We start from the raw sequence: 23988 nt of genomic DNA, 5'->3' as shown, positions 1-23988 counted from the left end.
GGAATTAAATCTTCCAACAAACATGAGAAAATGGATACTGACATCTCTATTAGCAACAAAATGTTTCATGCTCTGAAACTGGTAATCTAATACTGCTCCAGGGAATTCAGAGCAGTGAGAAAAAATGGTCTGAGACAGCATTAGGAAGAAACAGAGATATACACACACTCCAGTGAGACACTGCTGGGTGTGGGGTGGGCAGGAGGGTGCCCTGGTGTCGGTCCCACCTCACTGTGTTCACAGACAGTTTAGGTCAAGAGTAGAAAGCAACAGCTCAGATTCTCTGCTGTTCCTGCCCATGCTGAGCCCTGCATAACCAGGCACAGGAGGTCCAGCCCACACTGGGGGCATCCTCCAAGCTGCTGGTGTGACCACTGAGATGTATCAACCCCCACAAGCAGTGAGGAGAGCAGAGCCAGGGCGTGTGGTGTGGCTTCTGCAAGCACCGCGCTCCTGCCTGTCTTGGAGGGCTCATGGGTGTCACTGTGATTCAGACTGGCTTTGATGGCACCAGTTTGCACCAGCTGGGCAAACTGGTGGTCCAGCACTGCGAATGACACAATGCCAAAACAGCCCCATTTCACCCAAATGATGCAAGAACTGTACCCACACACAGGGGACATGGTGTAGTGAGTGGTGTCCTTGGCAGTGCTGGGTTAACGTGTGGACTCAATGATATTAAGAGACTTTTAAAACATAAATGATTCTGTGATGTTCGCTGTGCTGCTCTCCTACAGGACACAGGATTTTCCCTGAGCTCCCTTCTCAGGAACAACCCTGGAAAACAACCAACTCCCAGCATAACAGCCCAAGAGCTGAAAACAGCATCATCAACTGAGTTGCACGACAGTGTGGAAGAGGGAGCACTGTTTGGCACAGGGTGAAGTACGGGGGGGCAGCTACACTTGGGGGCTGCTGTGGGGCAGCAGAAGGGAAAAGTTAGCACTGGAAGTTTGGTGTGTATTTCCCCAGCTTTGTTTTGTTGTAACACCAACCTAGTCTCCCTAAGGAGGAACCACATGGACAAAGATCCCCTTGGAATTTACTGTCCAGAAGAATCAATGAATGACATCCCAGATGCACAGGTCATTTGTGCAACTCCTATGCTGGATTTTAGCAATGGTGCAATTCTCAAAGACAAGATACAACCTAAAATCACTCAAACACAACCTACACAATGCCCACGAGCCTGTTTCCCTTCCCCTCCTCCTCACAAGAGCACTGCTCACTGAAAATGGCTTACCCCCTTCTCTTCTATGCTGTATTTAATGGCTTTTGAACTTCAAAGAGAGGGGAGAAAACTCTGTCACTTCACCATGCAGTTAAACATTATGCAGCCACATTACTGAAGAACACCTAGAAAATACACTGCTAAAATAAACTCCCCTTTGAACTCTTCTTATAATATCTTTCAGAATGCTCAGAACACACTGCCCTTCTTCCCACACAGCACTGAAGCACCTACTTCACTTTAACCAGGTACACGCTCTTCTTGGAGTTGAAAGGACTAATCACGTGCTTAAAATTATGCATTTGCCTCAAGCACCTGGTTGAATCTGAGCTTTTGTATCTAGAAGTTGCAGGGTAGAAATTAGAAACATTATTCCTGGGTGAACATTATACACACATTGGCAGATACATTCCAAAATTATCTAAGAAATCAAACTATTTATTTTTATTGTTAACAGAACATGTCCAACTCCAGCAAACTGTTTTGAGAAATCTAAAATAAAGATCTGCATAACATTCTCTATATGAATATGGATACTCCCCACACACTATGTGTGTGCCTCACGTATACAAAATAGCAGAGCAGAAATGCTCTAAACATAAATTGAGAATATACGAGATAAGACTTTAATTGTGGTTTTCATATCAGCAAAATGCTGGAGCTACCTGCATATTATTAGTCTTGAAAAGCATCATGACAATAATATTTTAACCTTTAATCTGTAGCACGGTCTTTGCTAATAAAATTATCCCAGAGTCATCCAAGCACATAGCTGGTGTCAACTACTTATTATGCAGAGTAAATTAAATGCCACTTACATATAGCACAGAAATACCCAGCTAGTTTCAAGCACTTTCATGTGGTCCTGATGCTGGTGCAGCCACACAACAAACACGGTTGAGCCCTGGGTCTCCTCTTCAAATCCTGCCCTTCTGCAAGGAAATCATCCAACCCACTGCTCCACCAACCCCCCAGCAAGGAACCCACTGGCACTTTGTCTGACCTGCTGTTGGTGAACAGCCCTTGAAAGCCAACAGAAAGATTCTGATTCATTTCCGTCAGGTATTGAAATTCCCAATATTCCAAATCAAATACAGGGAATACCAGGAGGGATCTTTTGCAAAAAACCCACACTTACTCCTCCTACTTAATGACATACGAGCAATAATCAATATAAAGAACATATAAACAGAGACAAAGAAAATGGAAGGTGCTGGACATCAAAAATCTTATCTGTCAAAAGTGTCTTTCACTACCTGCAGAGTAAGGCTCCTGCTTCTCGCTGTGAATGAATTCTTTTCGTTCATATTTGGCTCTGATCCACTGTTCCCGCAGCAGTCTGGAAAAGAAAAATATAGAGAAAAGGAAACATGGTCCAAGATACACTAAGGAAGAATCCAGAACCATTATTCTTCAATGAAAATACAAGTGTGATTTAGAAGTCGTCTAAAAATTGCATTGTACAGCCTGGAGTCAAGGGTTTCTTCTTACAGTTGGACAATAATTATTCATTTAATTGTATACCCAATTTTATTGGAAACTTATTTAATAAAATGGACAGATTTAGCAGAATAGTCCACTCTCACCCACCCAATCAGACTGTAGAAAAAACTCCCTCAGTATATGAACTATTTTAAACCTAATTTCCTCAGACCACAACAGGATCAGTAAATGAAAACAAACAAACAAAAAACTACAGACAAAAGAGGGATTATTGCCCTGAAGCCATCAATACAGAAGCAGAAATTGGGGATGCCTGGTGTGATGCATGTATGTGATGGTCTTTTGGCAGTCAAAGATGCAGAGAGAACTTCTCCTTGTCATGCATGGACAGCTATTCCAAGAAATTGTGATGTGTCAGGTTAAAATTACACTTGTAATGACCAGGAGATGCCCAGCCCAGGGACGGGTGACACCTGCTGACTTGGTGAATATGGAGCTTGCTGCAGGGTGTTACACACTTTCCAAACCAGGAACGATACAGAATAGTCATATCCCAGGCCCTGGCCAACCTCTTGGAAGGAACAGGGGTGTGTGAAAAGTGAAAAACCCTCAAAAAGGACCAGGAGAAAATGGATGGGTAAAGATGTAAAGGCTGGAACACAGGATCCAAACACTGGAAGTTGGTGAGAACCCACCTGGCCAAGCTCTTCCAAATTCATAGCCTATAGTGATAAGTCTAAGAAAGCAATTCATAATGCAGAGCAGGAGACATGATGATTAAAAAGTCCTTTATTTTTAATGTTGAAATGATACCAATGATTATACACACCAAGACCTTAACTTCCAAAAACTTAAAAATACTCCAAAGATTATAAATACATTTTATGCTATTTTATTTTAGTATGAATGCTGGAACAAATTAAGTAGTTTTGATCTAGAATATGCTAGAAACTCCTTCAAGAACTAAGTGCAGTTAAAAATGGTTTAATTGCCCTAGAACCCTAAATAGCCCAAGCAGGCAGGAATCACACACAGAAATAAAGGCATGTGTTAGCCCAGCTTCACAGCAGACATTTCAGAGCAGCCTACACCAGTAGGCAGTAAATGATCCCCCATCATTGAGTGTGTTCTATAAAACCATTGCACTTCAACACATCAACTTCTCTGCCAATGAAAACTGTTCATATGTTTAATCACCTTTTCTTTTTTGCTGATGCAAACTCAATGGTATCTTTCAGCAGACACATCCCAGAAATGCTCAAAGAAGATAAACATACCAACAGTGCTTATGAAAATTCACCTGCAGGTACAGCAACTGCATTCAACAAATCTTCAAGGCACTATCCAGTGAGAACTGTGGCTGTGATTGGTTTCTTGGCAATAAAGGAGGAAATAATTACATAGACTTTGTTCCACCCACTGTGTCATCTCCTTGGTTGGGGCACCAGCCTTCTACCCCAAGGCTCAAGGAGCATCATCACTTCCCTGCACCCAAATCCCAACTGTGAGCCTCTGCTCTAATAGAAATAATGCACCAACTCTGCCTTTCCCCTTTCTGTTTCTGTTTTCATTACTGCTCTTTAGTTGTTACACACACATCTGCAAGTTTAACAGTGAGCTCTGAAGATGAAGACCCATCTCCTTTCTGTTGCCACCCTGTGCTGTGCTCTGGTTTTGAGTACAACCCATTTTCAGTTCATCTCAGGAGGTGCAGGTAAGCTTTGTAGAATCCTAGAATGGTTTGTTTTGGAAGGGACCTTAAAGGTCATCTACCTCCAACCCCCCTGCCATGGGGTTGCTCAAACCCCATCCAGCATCCAAGGGGGCTATTCTGAGTCAAGCAGGATGCCCCTTCTGGATCTGATTTCCACAATATGGTAGCCTGCAAACATAGGTGGCTGATGACTCAAAAGTTGGCACCAAAATTCCTGTTTCCATACAGTTGCAACTCATCAGCAAAGCTACCAAAATTTAATCATAAAATCAACACAAATACTTAAATTTGCTACCCTTCTTGCAATTTTTCCAGCCCAGCTGCTGTGGACAGCTTGTTATCACCGAATCCAAACTTGGACCTTTTCAACAGGATGATTAGAGACTGAGCTAGGGGGATGAAAATTCACACCACCCTCGGCTCCCGTTGACGTCAGTGGATTCAGCAGGAGCTGCAGCTGCTCCGAGTCTCTGAGAGTCAGCCTTCCAGCACGGATGTTTAAATACAGTATAAATTAAGATTCATGTGCGGCAGTGGGAAAACACTCCTGCTGTATGATGCAGATCTTACAACACACACACCCTGCCGGGCTCACGCCTTGGGGAACACTGCTCTGCAGGGACTGACTTCCCACAGCGCTGCCAACAGTGGTGGTTCAACGTCTCCAGAGCTTTTGTGCAAGACAGCACACATGGGGCATTCTCAGAAGCTGCAAAACGCTCTTGATAACCTCTCCCAGCATCTGGCCCTGAACACAAGTGGCCCCAATGGCAACTCTCACGGCCGCGCCACTTTCCCAGCGCGCAGAAAGTGCTTTCTGACAGTTCACACACCCTTCCCCTTTCCTGATCGACACAAGCCCAAGCTCTTTAGCAATAATTTCCCAAAACCCAAGAAACACCAAGAGCAGCCCACAGTTAGGACAACTCAGTGCAGGGCCAGTAGCTGCAGCTTCTGCTCCAGTGGTTATTTATAGAAAGCAGAACAACTCCAGCAAAAGAAACCAAAACAAAACCCCAACTAGGACGGTGTGGAGTCCACCAGCTCCCTTCACTGCAACAGAGAAGCTGAGCACAGCCTTGACCACGCTCACTCTCATGGACTAGATGCAATGCTGCCATAAAAAGTTGCTTATGATCCTGAGGTTAAACCCCAGCTTCACTAGCACAGCTTTGATGAATCCAAACAGAAGCAGGAATTTGTCCTGATATCTACAGGATTTGAGAGCAATTGGAGGGCAGGGACCATCGAGAAGACCCTCAAACAATACAGGGATTGTATGAAAACAGTCACTGTTTCAGTGGACTGCAGACCTGATCTTAATGTCATTTTAAGTATGCCTTCAGGGTCTTTTTAAAATATCTGTTGCTATGTTTTAGTGGAAATGTACTTTTTGAGATGTGAATATGTGTGTAAATAACCCAGAGCAGACATCACATGCCGAATACAGGACCCTCCATCCAAATCCATCTTTGATTCCAAAAGGAGTTCTGTGAACAGAAAGGACTGTAGTAACAGCCTCCCAGTATTTTACTGCATTTCTGGTTATAGGATAATGTAGCAAATAAGCAAATATGCCATTTGTGTTTGTCACATCATTCCTAAACTGCAGAGATGCGCAGCTCTTGGGATTGACTCCAAAAGATTTAACAGCCCACCTAAAGTCTGTCAGGCTGCTGGTTACAGGGAACATGTCATTTTTTGGCAATTAGAACAGAAAAGTCCTGCTAATCATCAAGATAAAAACCTGGGAGCAAAGAAAAAAACCCCCACCAACAACACAAATCACTAAGGAAATCCACATTTCCAACAGAATAAGGGAAAATTCGCTCCTCCAGGTGGAATGGGATTGGGCTTCACTGAGGAGGCAGTAGGTCCAGAGGCCAACAAAGCACCGCCAACACCAAGAGCTCCAAATCTCACTGTAGGCACTTGTTTGCTTGCCTGACCACCCACATGAAAACAAGGGCTCTCTACCCAGGGGCCAGCAAGGAAGGTTCCAGAACAAGCCACTGGAGCAGCTTCATCTTGGTCCCACCTACTCAAAGCCTTTCACTCACAGCAAAAAGCACCACAGGAAAAGCTTCTCAAGCAGTTAATTATCAAACTGTGGCTGCGTGGCTTCAGTGTGCTCTGTGGAGGAGCTCTGGGCAGCCAAATTCTGAGTCTCCAATTTATTATTTCCCAAGACTCTCAGTTGGCCTGGCTGATGCACTACAGAACACACACCACACAGGCAGCATAGCTGCTGTGGCTTTTTGGAGACTTATGACAGACTAGAAACCTCAGCCAGAGGTGAAAGTGGCCCAAAAGACATCAAACACCATACACCACCTCTTTCTAATTGCATCCTTGTGAGGCACCATCAAGTCCAAGAAAGACAAAAGAAATGAATGTCATCCAGGAACGCCATTTCCAAAAGCCAAATTTGTAGCTTCTGGAATTTGTCAGAGGTTTTTCCAGCAAAAAACAATCTGCTTTCCACAGGCAGCTTGGTGGATGCAGCCATGCCAATTTTCTGTCAAACAACTGCTTTAATGAAATTTTAAGCCCGAGTCCAAATTTTTTGCTCAGACTGCAAGGAGAGCCACGGCAGCACAGACTAAAAGCCTGTCTAGCTTCACACTCTTTTTCTATCTAGTAAGTCCTTGCTGTGAGAACTTGCTTTTAAATGGCTTTGTGAGGCATGAGGCAGCTGGGGGGCTTCTTCCAGGTGCTCTGTGCATCACCTCAGCTTGCAGAGCCCCAGGGAGTGATGTGCCATCCCCCAACCAAGAGCAGTGCCCAACAGCAAGCTTCCAGAGGAGAGCAGAACTTGTTAGCAGTTTTGGCTAACAAGGCATAAAACCCTTGCATTATGTATTTGGAGAAGTTAAAGCTGAATTTGAGTATGCAAAATCACAACATCCTCAATTAAAACGCTAACTGGTTCCTTTTCTGTTTGGTTGTTTTACACGCACGGTCCAGTTCACCCTGATGCTACTTTTCAGAACAGTTAAACACCAATTAAAAACATGTAGGAAACAGCCTGTGTCGGTACTACCTTAACTTTGTAGCAATTTCCTTTGGAAATTAAAGGAATCTATATGATTTAACAGGCTTAGGAGCTAACAGCAAAGAGAAAATGAACAACAAGGAAAAAACCCTGTGGCCGGTCAGGACTGAAGGAGTGGGCAGCTCTGAGCACTCAGCTGACTGCAGGACAATGCTCAGACAAAGAATTCCCGAGGCTGAGTGCCCAGTTTGAGCCACCACAGGAGGTTCTACCACTTTGGAATTGATCACCAGCCATTTGGACAGGCCACACAGCAGCACCTCAAATTTACACCCAAGAAATCAGGTACTTTTGAAAGCCATGGATGTAAAATCTGAAGACCCTCATTAATAAGTAGGAGCCTGAGCAAAACTCAGTTTTACCCCTCTGGACATTAGGCAATGAAGTTTATTATGTATAAAGGACCAGGAAAAGGAGGTGACAGAGGAAGAGAAAATCTGGTTTGCATCTCTGACTATCCTTATGCCCCGTTCATAGAAGAGGAGGGGGCCACACTGACCTTCAGACACCAGACTGAGGTGTCCTCTACCAAATGAACCAAACTTCAAATGACAAAGAAAAAAATCCAGAGATTTACCAGGCAATTTTCTCCCTGCACACTTCAATCAATACAATAAGGCACTTCAGCTAATAACTGTTTTTCTTTAGATGACTACATGGGTGACTCTTCCAAGATGTGATCCTCACCAGGATACATCCTCTGACTGATATCTCAGCTCGTTCCAGATAAGACAACCACTCAGTACAACTCATGCCATTGCAGTCTGCCCCATTTTTCCTACCAAGGTGCTCAAATGTGCTGGCAGTCAGTACACTGAAGTGTTCTGCATGAGGAGCAGATGTAGCTCCCACTTATCTAAGCACAGAGAGAGGAGCAGAGCAGAACAGTGCACTGCAGCTCATACCCAGTTCTGCAGGATGATGATCTGCATTCCCAAATCAAACAAAAAGGCAACAGAAAATAACAGTAAGTATTAGGCAGGGACATGGATGTACTTCCAGTTGTGCAAAAGCCCAATAAGAGATCATGTCCACTTCCTTCTTTGAGTTTTCAGCCAGCAAAAGACTGAACAAAGCTTTTTTCCTTTGTTTTCGCTCAAGAGTGATGCTGTTACTCACTGGTGACTCAAAACTTGACCATGTGCTTGCAATGTGTCTGCCCCAGGAAAGGCTGTTTTACAGCTCTTGGTCTGCTGCTGTGGTGTACAAAGCTGGGCCATGACACTGGTGACCATCCAAAGAGGGTTTTTGTGGTTTAAGTTTCTCACCCAAGGCTCTTGGGGCCAACACTGCTGTGGTGTAGGAACACCCCAGAGTCTGGGGTGCACTTCACCCTCAGGGACTCCCCAGAGGTACAGAAGTGGGCTCTGTTCATTGCTTCCAAGGCACAGGTTGAGGTGTAGCAATCAGAAGGTGAGAGAAAAGGACAGAAGGGGATTTTTTTTTTTTTTTAGGCTGGTAAATTTTCCCTGGGCAATTCCAGAGCACCCTGCAATTTCTCTAACCTTTGCCACGTGTCATACAGGACCAGGAAGCCACAATGGGGTTTCTGAAGGATATAGGCACCAATTGCAGCAGGCAAACACCATGGACTTCTCAAGGAGTCAAATACAACATTGTAGGGTAGAAGAAAAAAGGACAAGCTGGTGCTGCAGCACTTCTTCCCTCTTGCTCTGAACTTCACAATTCTTCATGTGACCAAAGCAGAGGAATTCCAGAAGGAGCATTATTAAATTAAGAAGCTTCAAACGAACCAACAGCCTGTCCTTGTTATGGCTCATACATCAGCATCCTGCTGTGCTGAGGGCAGCTCCCAGAGCCTGCCCAGCCACTGCAGCTGCCCAGCAGCACATGCTGTTGTGGGAATTAGAAGCATCCAAACCTCTTGATGCTGCAGAACGTGGGTTGGGACACAAGGGCTTGGTGCCAGCACTGGATGGAGGTGTCATCCATGGCGATGCCACCCCGGGCTGGGAGCTGGGAACAGCTCATGCTATTGCAGTGACTGGACTGCAGCGAGGCGGGGAAACAGCTAAATATATATTCCTGTAAAAAGCAGCACTCCCCTGCACTTGTTTAGCATGCATCTGTGCAAAGGCACAGAGAGCCTCTAACTAGGGAAAGAAAAATACAGCCTGGCACACCATCCTTGAGACACCCCCAACGTGTAAAGTGCCCACAGCTGCTGATACTGCAGCAGCGTCAGGAGATCTGCTACTGGGAGAGGTCACATCCCTCCCAGTGCACCCTGCTGCTATGGCAGAGACTCAGCAGCGCTGGTCTGGAGAACACCTTCATGAGCAGAGCTCCAGGCTGAGTTCAGAAGTCAGGCCATGCAAGGCTGCTAATTGTCCCAGTGCAGAAGAGGCATAAGTTGGGACCAGAAAAGGGCCAAAAATTAGTCTTCCAGCTGCTTGCAGCAAGACTGCCCTTTCCTCATCCTGCCAAAGAAACAACAGCAACAAAAATCCTTTAATTCTCCTGCTCCTGTTTCTCACAGGTTACCAGCCCAGCAGTGTGTCACTCCATCGGGCATCAGGAAGGGCTTTGCATGGAACAGCCACCCCAGCACGGTCCCTGTGTGATCCCAGACAGCTCTGGCAGGGCTGTGGCTGGAGCTCAGCCACCACTTGGCAAAGCTCCCCAGAGTGCAACCGCACCGCAGGATGGAGAGAGGAAAATATCACAGCGGCAAAGGCTGAGCTGCATCATCCAAGGGAGCCAAACCAACCGAGCACAGAACCAGCCACAGACACTGCTGCCAGCCGGACAGCATGGAATGAAAATGCTTATGGTCTCCAAGCTGCCTGAGTGCAGGACCAGCTTTCTCTGTCTCTCAGCCTGACCTGTGTGAGGAGAGTAGGGTGCGATTTGCACCCAGACCTCAGGATGCCCCAAGCTGGAGAGGGAACTGCCCCACTTCCAGCCAGGCTCTTCCAGCACAAGGTCTGCACACCCTCAGGCAGGGATGCAGCAGGGAAAAGAACCAGGACTCTGCTCCTGAACAACCTCAATATCCCATAGACAGCACCTAACTGAACTTAACTGAAACTCAGGAGTAAACAAATAAAATCCCCTAGAATTGTGTTTCTCCTACCAATGACAACAAGGTGGAAAAAAATCTTGCTTGTCCAACCCTAATGTCACAAGCACATACAAGTCTCAAAATGGCACAGCTCAACTGCTGGGATTCTGGAGCTCAGAACATTGCATAAATGGATGGGTTTTTTATTGCCAGGCCAGGCAGTACCACTCACACAAAGATACAAAACCACCTTGGTACTTGGCAGGACCCTGAAAATCAATTTTAGTTCATCTTCTTGTGCCCTGGGTGGTACAGCACATTCTAGCTGCTCAGCTTCTTGGTCTACAAAGTCCACCCCAGCTGACTAGGTAGGTTTACTCTACACTGTAGGGGAGACAATAAGTTTTACCTGTCCTCACAGGGATTATTTGTCATTTAGTTCAAAAAAAAAAGAAAATCCACCCCCTTGGCATAAAACCCCAGCATTTTTGCATTACAGGTAACCCAGCATCTCACACAGCAGATCAGCAAACTCTGTTTTGATGCAGGAGGGGGATTTGAAAAAACCAGAGGAAATCAATGGGTAGAAATCGGCGTTTTTGTAGAAACTTGGAAGAGCCTGGGGAACAGACAAACGACTGACTTCCCTGCATCATCTCAACTGTACTCATTTAATAAGATCCCACACGTAGTATAAACTCTACCATATGTGTGCAGAAGAAAAAAACATTTTCCGGGCCTTTTATAAATGAAACCTCCTTTGTGGCTAAAAAAAAAGAAAAGTATTATGCTAAAACTAAAGTATTACAGAGGCTGCAGCTGCACAAACAAATAAATGCTGTTTACCAGCAGAGGTATTTACTTACTGACAGTCAAGAAACGTTGGCTTATAATAAAACGGTGGCATTTTAGATTCATATTTTGCTTTTGCTACATTGTTTCCATTCGAGGCCATAAACTGTTAAAAGAGAAAAGACAGCAATAATTATAAAATGTTAAGAGCATTTTCCTTTATCCTCTTTTGCTTTTACAGAGTAATAAACTGATTGGGATGGGGCATCTGTTCACTTCGAGAGGTTTCCCCAGGACTGTGCACAGGAGAGATGCTGTAAAGATTGTTCCTGCAAACCAGGGCTCAGAAGTTAATACTGACCATTATTGCCAGGGATCCTACAGTTTAATATGATGCTCAGGACAGGTCCTTGTCACAGTCACACCTACATGTGACCAACCAGTCCCCACAGGAGCAGAAGGCAGGATGCAGTGGCACTTCCTCACTGGCATGGGCATGAGATGGCTCTGACAACGCATCCTTTGCTTGAGATCACATCACTTGTGCCAAAAGGACAATTTTATTTTTGCAAAGTCATGCCAGAAAGGAGTTTAAAGTGATAAATAAATAAATAAATATTCTATCTGCACTGACAGCCCTCCTTTCCAATGAATAAATAAATATATTTCTATCTGCCCTGACAGCCCTCTTCTACTTCTGATCCTGTATACAAATGGATAGTTGAGAAGTCTGCAAAGAGTTCTTATTTTCTTATTCATATATTTTATTTAATGAAAGTCACTTTACAAGTGTAAAAACCCCATTCTTTTCCAGGCAGTCATGCTAAATACATTTTGTTTTGTGTCAAATGCCAAGCATACAAACATAACAAGCAGCTAAGCTTTTTTTTCATTATTGTAATGGTTTTGAGTTTCTCACATTTACATATTCAATCTACTCCCCCCCAAAAAATCAGGGAATTAAAAACCCCTGCAGCATTAAGGTCTATTTTTATCAGGAAAGACGTGACTCCATGAGGTGCAGCTTTCAGAAAAACCTCAACTCTACACATAGAAGATAGAGATCAATGACTGGTAGTGTTCTTCATGCTTTTAAAGACACCAATAGTCAAAGCAGAAAGGTTTCCTGGGTAGGCCTGCCCTTAGCAGCATCACCCAAATCTAGGCAGGTGTGTGGTATAGATAATTTATACTGTGAAGGTTTGGTTTTTCAAGATGTGAGTTTAAGAATCTTCAACATTAAGGGGAACGAAGCCAGAAATAGCTGAGCTGGGCAGGGGTGGTAGGCTAGAGGTCTAGTCTAGACTAGAGATAATGCAAGAAACAGAAGACAACTCATTAAAAATTAGTAATCTCTACACACTCTATTTCACTGACGTTTTTATACGGGTAGGGGAAACCCTCACAAATTCTTCGCAAAATGTCTATTCTATCTCAATCAGCATCACGGACCTCATTCCCACATTCGGGAATTATCCAGACGTGTTTTCTGAAATCACATTTGTTGTGGCGTCTTTAGAAAGGACTCTAAAGGGAAGAACCCAAACTCACTGGTACTGCCAGCCTCGGGTGCACGTACCTCCACTTGAGCATCATCCCAGTCATCCAAGCGGACTGACTTCACTTTGCTGACCTGGGGAATATTGCGATGGATTCCTGAACAATTCAGACAGATGAAGATCCCTAGGCTGTGGGATGCCCAGTCTGGGTCTGAAAGCAAGAAGGAAAGAGAGAATTGCACTTGACTGATCTTTTGGATTCAGGGCAGAACAGGGCGTGGCAGGGGAGTTCAGGAGTCACCAGGTCCAAGTTCCCTGATTCTAAAGGCATCAAATAAATATACAAGCAAAATAGGATATGTGCTTGTTTATATTAATAGTAATAAATTAAACTAACAACTAACAGATTTGCAATCTCCAGTGCAGATGTTATTCACAAATCCCCAATATACAGACAACTACATGTGCCCAAGACCTCCCAAACTCACTCCATGCTCACGCGAAGAGGGGAATATCCATCTTTCATCAGCAAATCCCACCCAAAAACTGCATAGAACAAAAACATAAACCCCAGAAAATTAAAACAAACAGCTCAGGGAAACCACTATGCTGCTCCCTTGCCTTATTTTTATTTATTTATTATCATTTATTTATTATATGCGCTCCACAGAGAGACTTTCCTCCCACAGCTGCAGCTCCCAGCAGCCCAGCCCGCCAGCCAGGAGGTTTCCAGCCCCTTCCTTAATGGAAAAAGGCTGCCAGTGGCAGCTCTGTACTTTCTCTGAGCAAAACCACACGCTGTTTACAGCCCCGAGCTGACATCTCACACAAAGCACTTTAAACACGAGTCCCCTCCAAATTCCTCCTCGGGAGAGGCACCGCCTGAAGCAGGAAGACAGAGAGGAACCGGAGCAGGGCAGGGGCCGGGGGCAGGACACATCCACCAGTGTCCGTGGCGCTGCCTCGCCAATAAAGCCAATACAGGGATCTTTGTTTGAACTCCCACTGGCAAATGTCAGCGCCTGCGAGTCCAGCTGCGCCCCAGCAGAAAGAGCTTCATTGCAAGTCACCAAGTCAGCCACTAAATCCTCCCGACGGACGTCCCCTGGCGCCCTCCTTCCCAAACCTGCAGGGGCGGGAGTCCCTCGGCCGCCCCATCACATCGGGTTGCCGAGGGGCAAGGGCAGGTCTTCCCTTCTCACAAACCCTCATCATCTGTTTATTCCCCGCAGTGATCACATTAAACACTCGCTCCTCACAGCGCAGCAATTATTTATAAAAGGCGAGGGAATGTGCTCTCTCCTCTCCATACATGTTTAATGCCCGGGCTGTGTCGGTGCAGGCTGGCATGGGGCAGCAGAGCTCCTCTGACGAGGTACCGAGGGCTGCCACCAGCCCTGCCCGCAGGGACGGCCACCAGCCTCCCCCAGCACACCCTAGGGAAGACCAATTCAGTTCTCCAGAGGTGGCTCTGCTCAAATATAAACCCCAGAGCTAAACGAGCAGCCTCATCAGTCATGGCTGAGTGCCCCACCCAGGAGAGGGGAGCAAATTCCCAAGCTGTTACAAGTCCCATCAGTCGCAGCTCCCTGGGCTCCCAGGGCTGGCACCAGCAGACTACAAATAAAGGTGTCTTTTTTCTGTTTCACATGGTCTCCTATCCTCATGCCAGGCCCCAATGACTGCAGCTCAGGCCTGGCAAATATTAAACCAGTCAGGTGGATCTAAGGGCACCTCAGCAGCAGCCAGGTGCTGCCCACATCCAGCCATGCCAGTGAGAACACAGGGTGCTCTGCCCCACCAGCCCCAATCCTCACATCCTCACCCTGCTCCTCCCTCAAGCACTGGGTGACTCGGCTTCACACACCATCCCAGGTCAGGCACCCTCACTTACTCCGACCACAAAGGTTGTGGCCAGTTATTGGGTTGTAGGCAGGCAACAAGAACCAAGAGTTTTGAACACTCATGCATGTTTCTGTTTCTGTGCTCTAACTCCTCATGTTGCCCTTTCCCATCTCCAAACACATGGCTCTAATCAAAGTCTGAGACTTGCCAAAAGTCCTCTCACAAACAGTCCAAGGTACAGCACTGCTGCCTCGTGGCAGCCCAGGGGACCAAATGATGCAAGTCGGGCAAGGTGAAAGCACCGGGATCTCTTGTTTAAACATCCGTCACCGACTTCCACACACAGCATCAGGTACAAGGAATGGTGAAAGTGTCCAGAGGGTGAAGCAGCCACAGAGCAGTGATGACAAAGCCACTGCACCAAAGTCTGGAGCTGGAAGCTAAATGGTCAGCAGCTCTCTGTGCTCAGCACAGCCGCTCCAGGATAACTGTGCTCCAAACCTTCCCAGTGAAATGGAATCTGATCAAAGCATTGCCCGACCCAGGGAAACGGGTGTTAAAGAATGTACTGGCCAATAAAACAGGTTTTACTGGGAGTCCCAATGCCTGTTTTATGTTAACAGGTTTATCTTGGGCATGCAGGTGGATTTCTTCACGTCATCTGCAACTTCCTGGACTCAGGCTTCCAAAGTCCTCTCGAAGAGGTAACCCCTCCACTGCCTGCACTGCTGCGTGTGACAGGACCAGGAGACATCACACCTTCCTTCATGAGGACACATTTGGGTAGAGAAGGATCCTGGAGGAGACTCCAGCTGAAGTGGACACCAAGTTAGCTCACACCCAAGCTGTCTCTCCTTGACATGAGTAAACAGCACCTCAAGCAACAGGTTTGAAGCACAATATGGCTTTAAAGCAATCTCCTCACATCAACACTGTCTTCTTCAGACCAGACTCTTAAACATGCTCCCCCCAGCTCTACACTATGTCAAGCCTTGTCTAATTAAGAAAACAAAAGCTGGATTATATTACAGGGTATATATGCACAAACAATGTGAATAATTCTCAGATCAGGAACACAGTGGATAACACCAGTGATCTTAGACCTTGGCATTATCACAGACTCCCACCTTTCAAATGACTGCACCATTGCTTTGAGATAAGACATCTTATCAAACATGCAAATAAATTTTCACAAGTGTCTTCACACGAAACAAGTGAATTTTGGGGTGGCACCATTATCTTAGTGAACTAGTGACCCCAGGCTGCTCAGCTGGCAAGCTGAGCTCTCCATGGCTGGGTGAAGCCCACCTTGCTGTTAGACACTTCAACAGCTGGAACACATTCTCCATGCTGGACATTACTGAGAGTTCAGTAATTTTATTTAAGATATTCTGTCTGGGTATGGAGAAAAAAGGTGCACTGAAATGGCAATATGTTATAATCTGGAACATTCGGGCATTGCTTAAAAAAGATGATTTTTTTCCTAAGCCTCCAGAGTTTTAAGCAAACACCAGTGAAGCCTAATGAAAACTCTCCAACATGCCTAAGTTCCACACAAATTACTTTATTCCATTATTTCAAGCCAAAAGTAATAAAGATGAACAGGAGCAAGGGGAATATTAAACCAAATACACTGTTTTAAGTGCAGAAAGTCTCTTATCCTGAACAACCGATTCCAGCTCTTAAAGGCTTTCACTACCCAATGTGCTAGAGATTCCTGGTCACTTATAAACAGATTATAATGACTTTCAAAATAAAGACTTGAGTCAACTTCCTTTTAAAAATTAAACAAACAAGCAAAGCTAAACTAAACTCAGAAGAAGGGCATTGGGCTGGTATTTTCCCACCTCATTCACCTGAAAGGGAAGGCACAGCCAGAGATTAGAGAAGCATCTGAAACAAAACTAAAACCCTTGGGCAACACAGTTAAATTCAAAAATGAACTTCCCCACCCAGCCCTTTTGCCTCCATGAGCCCCAGGAAAACCCAGCACAGAGAGCAGTGAACTCTGCAGCTTGAACTCAGTGTTACTGAACAAAAGAAAGAAAGGGAAAAAAAAAGGCTGGACCCAGAGAAATATTAAGGAAGAAAAACCAACGGAAGACACAGGACAATTCACACAAACCAAAAAGACTGGAAGTGCAGTGGCAATGGAATTTAATTTTTTTAAGAAATAATCGATATTTCCTGTATCCAGAATATAAACATAAGGTTCCAGTTTGAAAATCCCTAGATGTCATCAATCCAAGAAAAATCCCATGAAGTAGAGCAGGCTACAAAGTGGACACAAGACACAAGACAAGAGCAAGAACTCGAGTCCCAAAACTTACTTGGATGCCCCTGCTCCACCTTTTGCCTTAAGCTACAGTTATCACTAGGTATAGCACAATATTGATGACCAAGGCAAACATCTGTTAGAATGCACAGCAACACGCCCTTAACACATTTTCCAGCACATAAACGATGGCCTGACCCTTAATGAGCTGCCTGGCTGCACCTCAGCCACCCCAGCTGGATGGGAGCTGGACTTTGGTTGGGATGGAGATTCGAAGGATTTTCCTGATCTCTCTCCTGTTTGAGGTGATAAAGGCTGATCAAAAGGAAGAGAAGGACCCCTCCAGGTAGGCAAAACCTTTTTTACCCTGCACTAGAAAGGTAAATCATCGGTACGGGATAGAATCACAGGGATTTTGATGTGACCCACACAAGCACAAAGCCTTTGCTGCTCAGCTGCTGCTGATTTCCTACATGGCCCAGTCAGAGAACCTCGTGTTCAGCACTAAAGTTCTGTAGCTATTTACTTTGGGGAAAGATTAGGAGGCTAATAAACAGACCCCGGTCATGCACACTGAAAAATAACAATGAAAGACATTAACACTGAAGCCAAACAGCCTCCCACCAACTCTCCTCTTTAAGTAGGAAAATTTTTCAGTGAAGGCACTAAACTTGCCAAGGTCTTTTAATTCAACTGGCAGGTCCCAGCAGCCCCCTCTCACTGTCTTCAGCCCACGACTGTGCTGCAGCCCAGGCACCAGGACCAGACAGAAAACACCATCACATTAAATCTCCTTTGTTCCAAAAAGTCCTTTCTCCTGCATAAAGTGGTATCGAGTTAAACTGCTGTGAGACTCTTTTTTTTTTCTTCTTACCCCTCCAATCTGCTTATGGCCAGGGAGAAGGGCTGGCAAACTCCCAGGGAACAAAAAAAAATTAAAAAAAAAAAAAATAAAATCACTACTTAAGTGAGAGGACAATGGAGGTGCGGGAACAAGTTTCCACTTTCAGCTCGAACATGAAAAGCCTGTTTCACGCCATTAGAGCGGCGAAGCTCCGGAACAGCTTTGCAGTGGGAGGTAGTGGGGGCAAGAGAGAGAATGAGCTGCGAGGCAGAGCCCCATCACTCCCCTGAGGGGATGGGGAGAGTCACTGCAGATGGCAACACAAGGCAGGACCCAATGACTCAGTTGTTTTCCTGATCTGGGTTGGATAGAGGAAGGGAGAGGGTTGAGATCAAATCCGTTCAGCGCCTTCTTAATCCTGAGCAAATCAAGCAATCCCCAGCACTCATGTGTTTCCCTCTAATCACCACTCTCACTTGGTGACATCAAGGGAATGGAAAAGCTTCACCTGTCTTAGAACTGAGAAGATGCTGGGTCTGCAGGAAAGCTGTTTACAACCACCTCAGCCATGCCCCACACACCCTCAGGCTTTCATATGAACTGTTACACCAAGACACCAGATCTGCACGGCTCTGCAGCACAAAGCTCGGATACCAGACTCCCCTCCAGCATGTGCCTTCTGCTCTTCCTCCGTCCCTCATCCCCTCTGAGCCTCGGGCACAGAGGCCGATGTTACCCAGGATCTGTGTCCCAGTAATCCATCCCAAATAAGAAAGATGAAAATGATAACAAGCCATGTAAACTGCTGCTGGAGGGTTTAAACTGCAGGATTGCTTTGATGGGATTTCCATTTCTGTCTTCAGAGCCTCCCTGTCCTCCTACAATGTAAAATGATTCTCACTCCATGGAGACACAAGCCTAAGTCATAGAAAAACGGAGTAGAGAGAGAAATACTCAAGGTCTTGTTATGCCCTGAGATAACCATCCGTCTCATGATGCGAGGAAAGATTGCCTCAGACAAAGAATCATTTAGGAAAAAAAAAAGGTTGAACTGCCACACTAGTCTTGAAGAAAAAAAGATTATTCTAATGCACAGAGAGCCATTACACACCAGCAATTCAGCAACATTGCTCAGTTTGCACTTAGGACGGCATTTACCATGCTGTCTTCACTGTGAAAGCACAGCTTTAAACCCACGAAACAAACATGCTGCAAACCGACACCCAGGACACAGAAGTATGTAGTGACAGGGGACCCGAAGCCCCATCTAATGACTTTATTACAGTGGCTTCTACCCCAGAATTCAGTTCCAAAGATGTAACCAAGGCAATCTCATTACTCATTACAGACAGATGACATTTTTGGAACTGAAATATCTTTTATCCAAAACAATCTTTTGTTGCAATTTAAAGTTTTGTAAAGATACAATTAATAAAAACCTAACTTATAAAAGACCCACAAAACCCCTGCAAGTGAAAAATGTAACCTCTCAGGTTATTTTCCACTCTGATTTTCACATTCTGCTTTAGCATCCCTTCTGCATTCCCAGCTGCCATGGCCACTGTGAGACTGTTCTCCCCATCTGAGACATGTCCTCAAAACCTGGGAGGAATCTTTGGAAACTCTGCTTTTCGCACAAGAGATTTTGCAGCCAGGCACATACACTGGTCCTGGGGAAGACCCAGATCTGACCTTCCTGAACATCACGCTCAATACCCCATTCCACCCAGCTGCAAGTGTTCATATCCTGTGTGCAGACCAGAGGAACACACAGACCAGAGGAACACACATCTTGAACTCAGCAGCCTTGCTTGCAGGGCTTGGCCACTTAAATAATCCTCAGTCACGATTAAGTGGCAAATTCTGGCCCAGACCCAGGTAAGCAGCAGGTTCTGCTTGGATCCCCCCAAGGAGATGCGATGACCCTGTGGGGGATGAAGTTATTTACACAGCCCAGGAGGAGAAGCACTGCCTCCCTCCATGTTCCCTCTCCATCCTCAGCTTTGATTTTTGCATGGTCACAGCTTAGTCCAACGATGCCAAGCTGTGAGTTTCTTTGCATCAGAAACCCAGGGATTTGTTACAGACACAGAACACCTGGGACAAGCAGTGACTTCAGGGCTCTGGCTACTGAGCCTCTCCCAAATGCCAAAACAGTAACAAAAGAAAATAACCCTTTTTGACAGCGGGGAAGGGAAAAGAAACAAACAAACTTTCACTAGCTGGCTGATTTCTAAAACAAATATTTCCAAGAGAAAAAGAAAACCCAGCTGGCTTCCAAATACACAAATTAAAGTGACTAACAGAGAATTATATTTCTGATCCATCCTGTTCTTTGTTATCAGGATTCCTGAGCTAAATGGCTGTCTCTTAAAGTGGATTCTGTTCTAACTGAGGATTTCAGGGAAAGGCACACACCCACCTGAGAAGTAGAAATAATAAAAGAGGGATCCTGACTTTTGGCTTCCCCCTCAGCTGTACCAGATCAGCCTTATGATGATACTCACATGTGGGAAAGCATAAGTCCACCCTGCTTTCCTTATCTTCTGTTCATTCCCCACCCTCCCACTTCCTTCCTTCTCACTTTATTTTCTTGCTTTGGTACTTTTCCAGGGTCAGCTGCACACCTGGTTCCAGCTCTCACCTTTATCTCTCTGTGCATCTCACTTCTCAGCAAAGAATATACTTGCACTCCATTCTGGAGGCTCTCTTAACCCCCATCCTGCCTATCTGCATTACCTCATCCCCAGAGGGACCTGGCCTGCCACACCTGCCCAGGATGAATAACAGAATTCAGGGTGATATTTTCTATATCACCTCCAGATGCGAGATAATATCTTAAGTAACCCAGAGCATCTCAAGTTTATTGTCACTCCCAGGCAGACGAGCACACTCCAGCACCACGAGTAACTCTTGTTTGCCAAAGGAACTGAATCAAAGTAGTCACTAAAGAAATTGGGTTGATGAACAAGGAGCTGGTCCCAGGGAAGCAATGCCACAAGAGTTCAGAAGAGGCTGAATGGTATTAATATAGCACACCTTGTGTTACAAAAGCCACTGGCCCAAATTCTCCTCTCCGAGTTTCAGATTCACTAAGACATCTCTGTATGCAAACGTCACCAAAAGCAAATATGGTTTTGTTGTTTTACAAGCCCTTTGGAGCCTTTACCACCAACCCCTTTTCCCTGACGTGAGCTATTTTACTGTCCTGCAGCCTCATCTCCACCCTGATAGTGCTGAGAAACTTCCCATTTTGCAGAGGGCTCGGGAGAATCATCCCACAGACCTGAATGGTTTGTAAAGACCCAGGTTTGTAAAGTTTTCTCCAGGAAGGAATAATTTAGGCAGACGCCTACTCGGTGAGCCCAAGCTGTGCTCAGCAAGGCACCTCAAAGGTGGGCTGGTACAGTCAGGCAGCAGCACCAGGCAGCAGATGGGTGGGAGCAGACAGAGCAGCGCGGCGCTGCAAAGCCATTCACGCTGTGCTGAAAGTTCTTTGTCCTTTCCAGCTGGGTACCGGGGGACACAACACGTCTGAAAGTGAACTGCAGTGTCCTGAGATGCAGGTTAGGGATATAAAACCATTGGTAATGGTATGAGCTGGATAGTGGTATCCAACAGATCTTGAAATCCTAAGCAAATCAATATCTGGGAAAATAAGATTCAGCTGAAGTGTTGGGTTTTCTTTAACCTATAGAATGACATAGGCTGAGAAGGACATCCTTTCTATACACCTCTTCAGAGCCATCCTGCTCAAGCTAATACAAATTTAGGTGTTTCTATATGGGGATTTTTTTTTAAAGGAAAGCTACTTGCTCTGCAATTTTTCTAAGGTTGTTCTCAAAGGCGGGTCCCACGGCCTCGTGCAGACCCTGCTCAGCAAGAGCATCACACCCCGACCCCAACAATTCACCATCCAAAGGGCTAGAAAGACGTTCCGAGCCCAGATTTTCTCCCGTCTGCGCACGAAGACGACTACGGACATTCCAGCCCCGCTCCCTGCACAGCTTAGGCACCCATCGATGGCAGCCGGGCAAAGGTTGGTCGGCAGGGTGGCCGCAGCGATGCCTCTGGTTGTCCGCTCTGTTTGCTCGCTGACAGGGCAGTAGCAGCCGAGGGGACACGGAGGACACGCCGCCCCCGCAGCACCGGGTACCCCCGGCAGAGCCCCCGCCGCCCGGGCTACCGGCCCCGGCCGCGCTGCAGCCCGCGGGGACCCGCCGGGATGACATCAGCGCTCACAGCCGGGCGAGGAGCCGGGCCGGGCCGGGGGGGACCGGGGAAACCTCGGCCGGGGCCGGCCCGCGGGGACCGCGGCAGCGCAGCGCATCCCCGCACCGGCCGCGGAGCATCCCCGCCGCATCCCCCCGGGGTGGGAAAGGGGGGTCGGGCACCCCCTCGGCGGGGCACAACCCCCGCCGCTTCCGCAGAGGGTAGAGCCCCCCGCGCCGTCGCTGCCTCTGCGCGGTGCTGTGCCGTTCTATGCCGTGCTGTGCGGGGCTGTGCGGGGCGGACAGGTGCAGGTGCGGCCGCCGCCCGCGCCCCCCGCCTCTCCTCCCCTTGCCCTGCCCTGCCCTTACCCGGGGCGGCGCAGTCGGCGCACGCCGCGTTCCCCGGCCGCTGGAGCAGCTCCACCAGCGCCTTCCTGCTCCTCTCCTTCGCCATGGGGGCGGCGGGCGGCTCCGCGGGGCTCCGCTCGCTCCGCCGCGCTACCGCAGCCTCATGGTGCGGGCGGGGGGCGCTGGCGAGGCGGGCGGCGCCCGGGCGGCTCCATTCGGCCCCGCACGCTGAACGCGCCTCTCCGGCCGCCGGGACGCGCCGCTGCCGGGGCGGTGCTGCTGCTGCCCTGGGAGCCTCTGGCCCCGCCGCTGCCGGGGCCGCCCGGCCGGGCACGCCGCCGGTTCCGCCTTCTCGCCGGGCCCCGGGGGGCTGGTGGCTCCCCCGCGCCGCTCGCCCGCGACCTCCAGCGGCTGCTTGTGGCCCGGGCGCCCCGTCCCCCCCGGGGAGAGGGGGATGTCCCCGAGCTTCAGGGCGTCCCATCCCTCCGGCTGTCCCCAGCACTCAGTGGTCCCTTCCCTGGTTTAACTCGGGGTGACGGTGACGGGAGGGGATGCTCTCTCTCATGGGGTGGGAGCCGGCGGGGAAGGGGGAGGTGGGTGCCGGGGGTCTTTGCCTGGGGGAGGTGGCAGCTCACAGCATCCCCCACCCCTCACTGGCCGTGGCCTCACCACTCAAGCACCTTGGCAGGTTCACGGGCAGCACTTTTGGGGAGCGTTTTCAACATCAACGTCTTTAGGGGGTACTTGTGAACGTTTTGCTAGTAGCCACACGTGCTCCAAAACACTCCTCCTTCACTGCTGTCCTTCCACACATCACCACCACCTTCCATGTCTGTGTCTTGGCAGGACCGTCCTCCAAGCATCTTCCCACACTTTTCACACCCTCCATAGTGTCAAGGGAGTATCAGGAGAGAAAACGCCCCTGGGGAAGAACCACAGCTTCCTTATGTCATCATGTCTGTGTTGCTGGGACCAAGGGCTGCAGCCCCTCGTGCATGTCATGTCACCTACAGGCAAGGCTCCTGTCCTTGTTTTACCAGCTAAGGACTAGGGAGTGACCGTGGGTGGCGACGTGGGAAGCCTTTGGCCAAGGAGAGGTTCAGAGCTGTGTCTTGAGGCTGCTGCCCGAACTCCTGCTGAAACCTTCCTCTCAGATATGGGTCACCTGCAATGCTGATATGTCCTGTTTGTGGTTCATACATCTCTGCTTACAGAAACAATTTTGGTTCTGCAAAGCAAGTCCCCCATTCAAGCTGTCGCTCTCAACTTCCTCCAACAAAGCAGAGCCCTCCTGCAAGCTCAGCTCATGTCGTTCATGCTGCCCATGAGGTTCAGGGTGTGCAGGAACACCTGCAGGAGGAGCTTGCCAGTATATCCTGGAAGACTTCCACAACCGAATCACCATCTTGATCCTGCAAACCTACACAGATGTGAGCAGGTTCCAGAGGACACTTTGTGGGAGGAAAATAGCATAACACTCTTAAATACAGATAAAATCAGGGCCTGGTACATTTATGTTTGCCCCACTTGCCTGGAATACGTTTTTCTGAATGACCTTTGCATTTGTGCTGCCAGGCAAGCAACTGTAACCAGGTTGATTTCTGACTGCTTTAAACTGATATTGGATTGTTCCTTGCTGACTCTGCCCAGTGTCCTGCATCGTGCTGGGTTTGCTGGTTTTACACACATAGGCTGATAACACCTGG

At 47.3% G+C, this 23988-nt stretch overlaps 1 protein-coding gene across 1 annotated transcript in view; it reads right to left on the bottom strand.

Moving 5' to 3' along the window:
• Nucleotides 1–22512, bottom strand: part of ADAP1 (ArfGAP with dual PH domains 1) — a 51058-nt gene extending 28546 nt beyond the window's left edge. Inside the window, exons 1-4 of the mRNA XM_027683591.1 lie at nt 22304–22512; nt 12840–12970; nt 11335–11426; nt 2488–2570 (exon numbers count right to left, since the gene is read on the bottom strand). Coding sequence (XP_027539392.1) covers nt 2488–2570; nt 11335–11426; nt 12840–12970; nt 22304–22388 — 391 coding nt within the window. The 5' untranslated portion in view covers nt 22389–22512. The remainder of the gene's footprint in view (nt 1–2487; nt 2571–11334; nt 11427–12839; nt 12971–22303) is intronic.
• Between the last annotated feature and the right edge of the window lie 1476 nt (nt 22513–23988).

This window comes from Neopelma chrysocephalum, unplaced genomic scaffold, assembly GCF_003984885.1.
Source record: "Neopelma chrysocephalum unplaced genomic scaffold, ASM398488v2 Primary Assembly neopelma1_65, whole genome shotgun sequence".
In the NCBI taxonomy this organism is placed as follows: domain Eukaryota; kingdom Metazoa; phylum Chordata; class Aves; order Passeriformes; family Pipridae; genus Neopelma; species Neopelma chrysocephalum.
The sequence above is the reverse complement of the archived record's forward strand: the minus strand, read 5'-3'. Positions and strand labels throughout refer to the sequence as shown.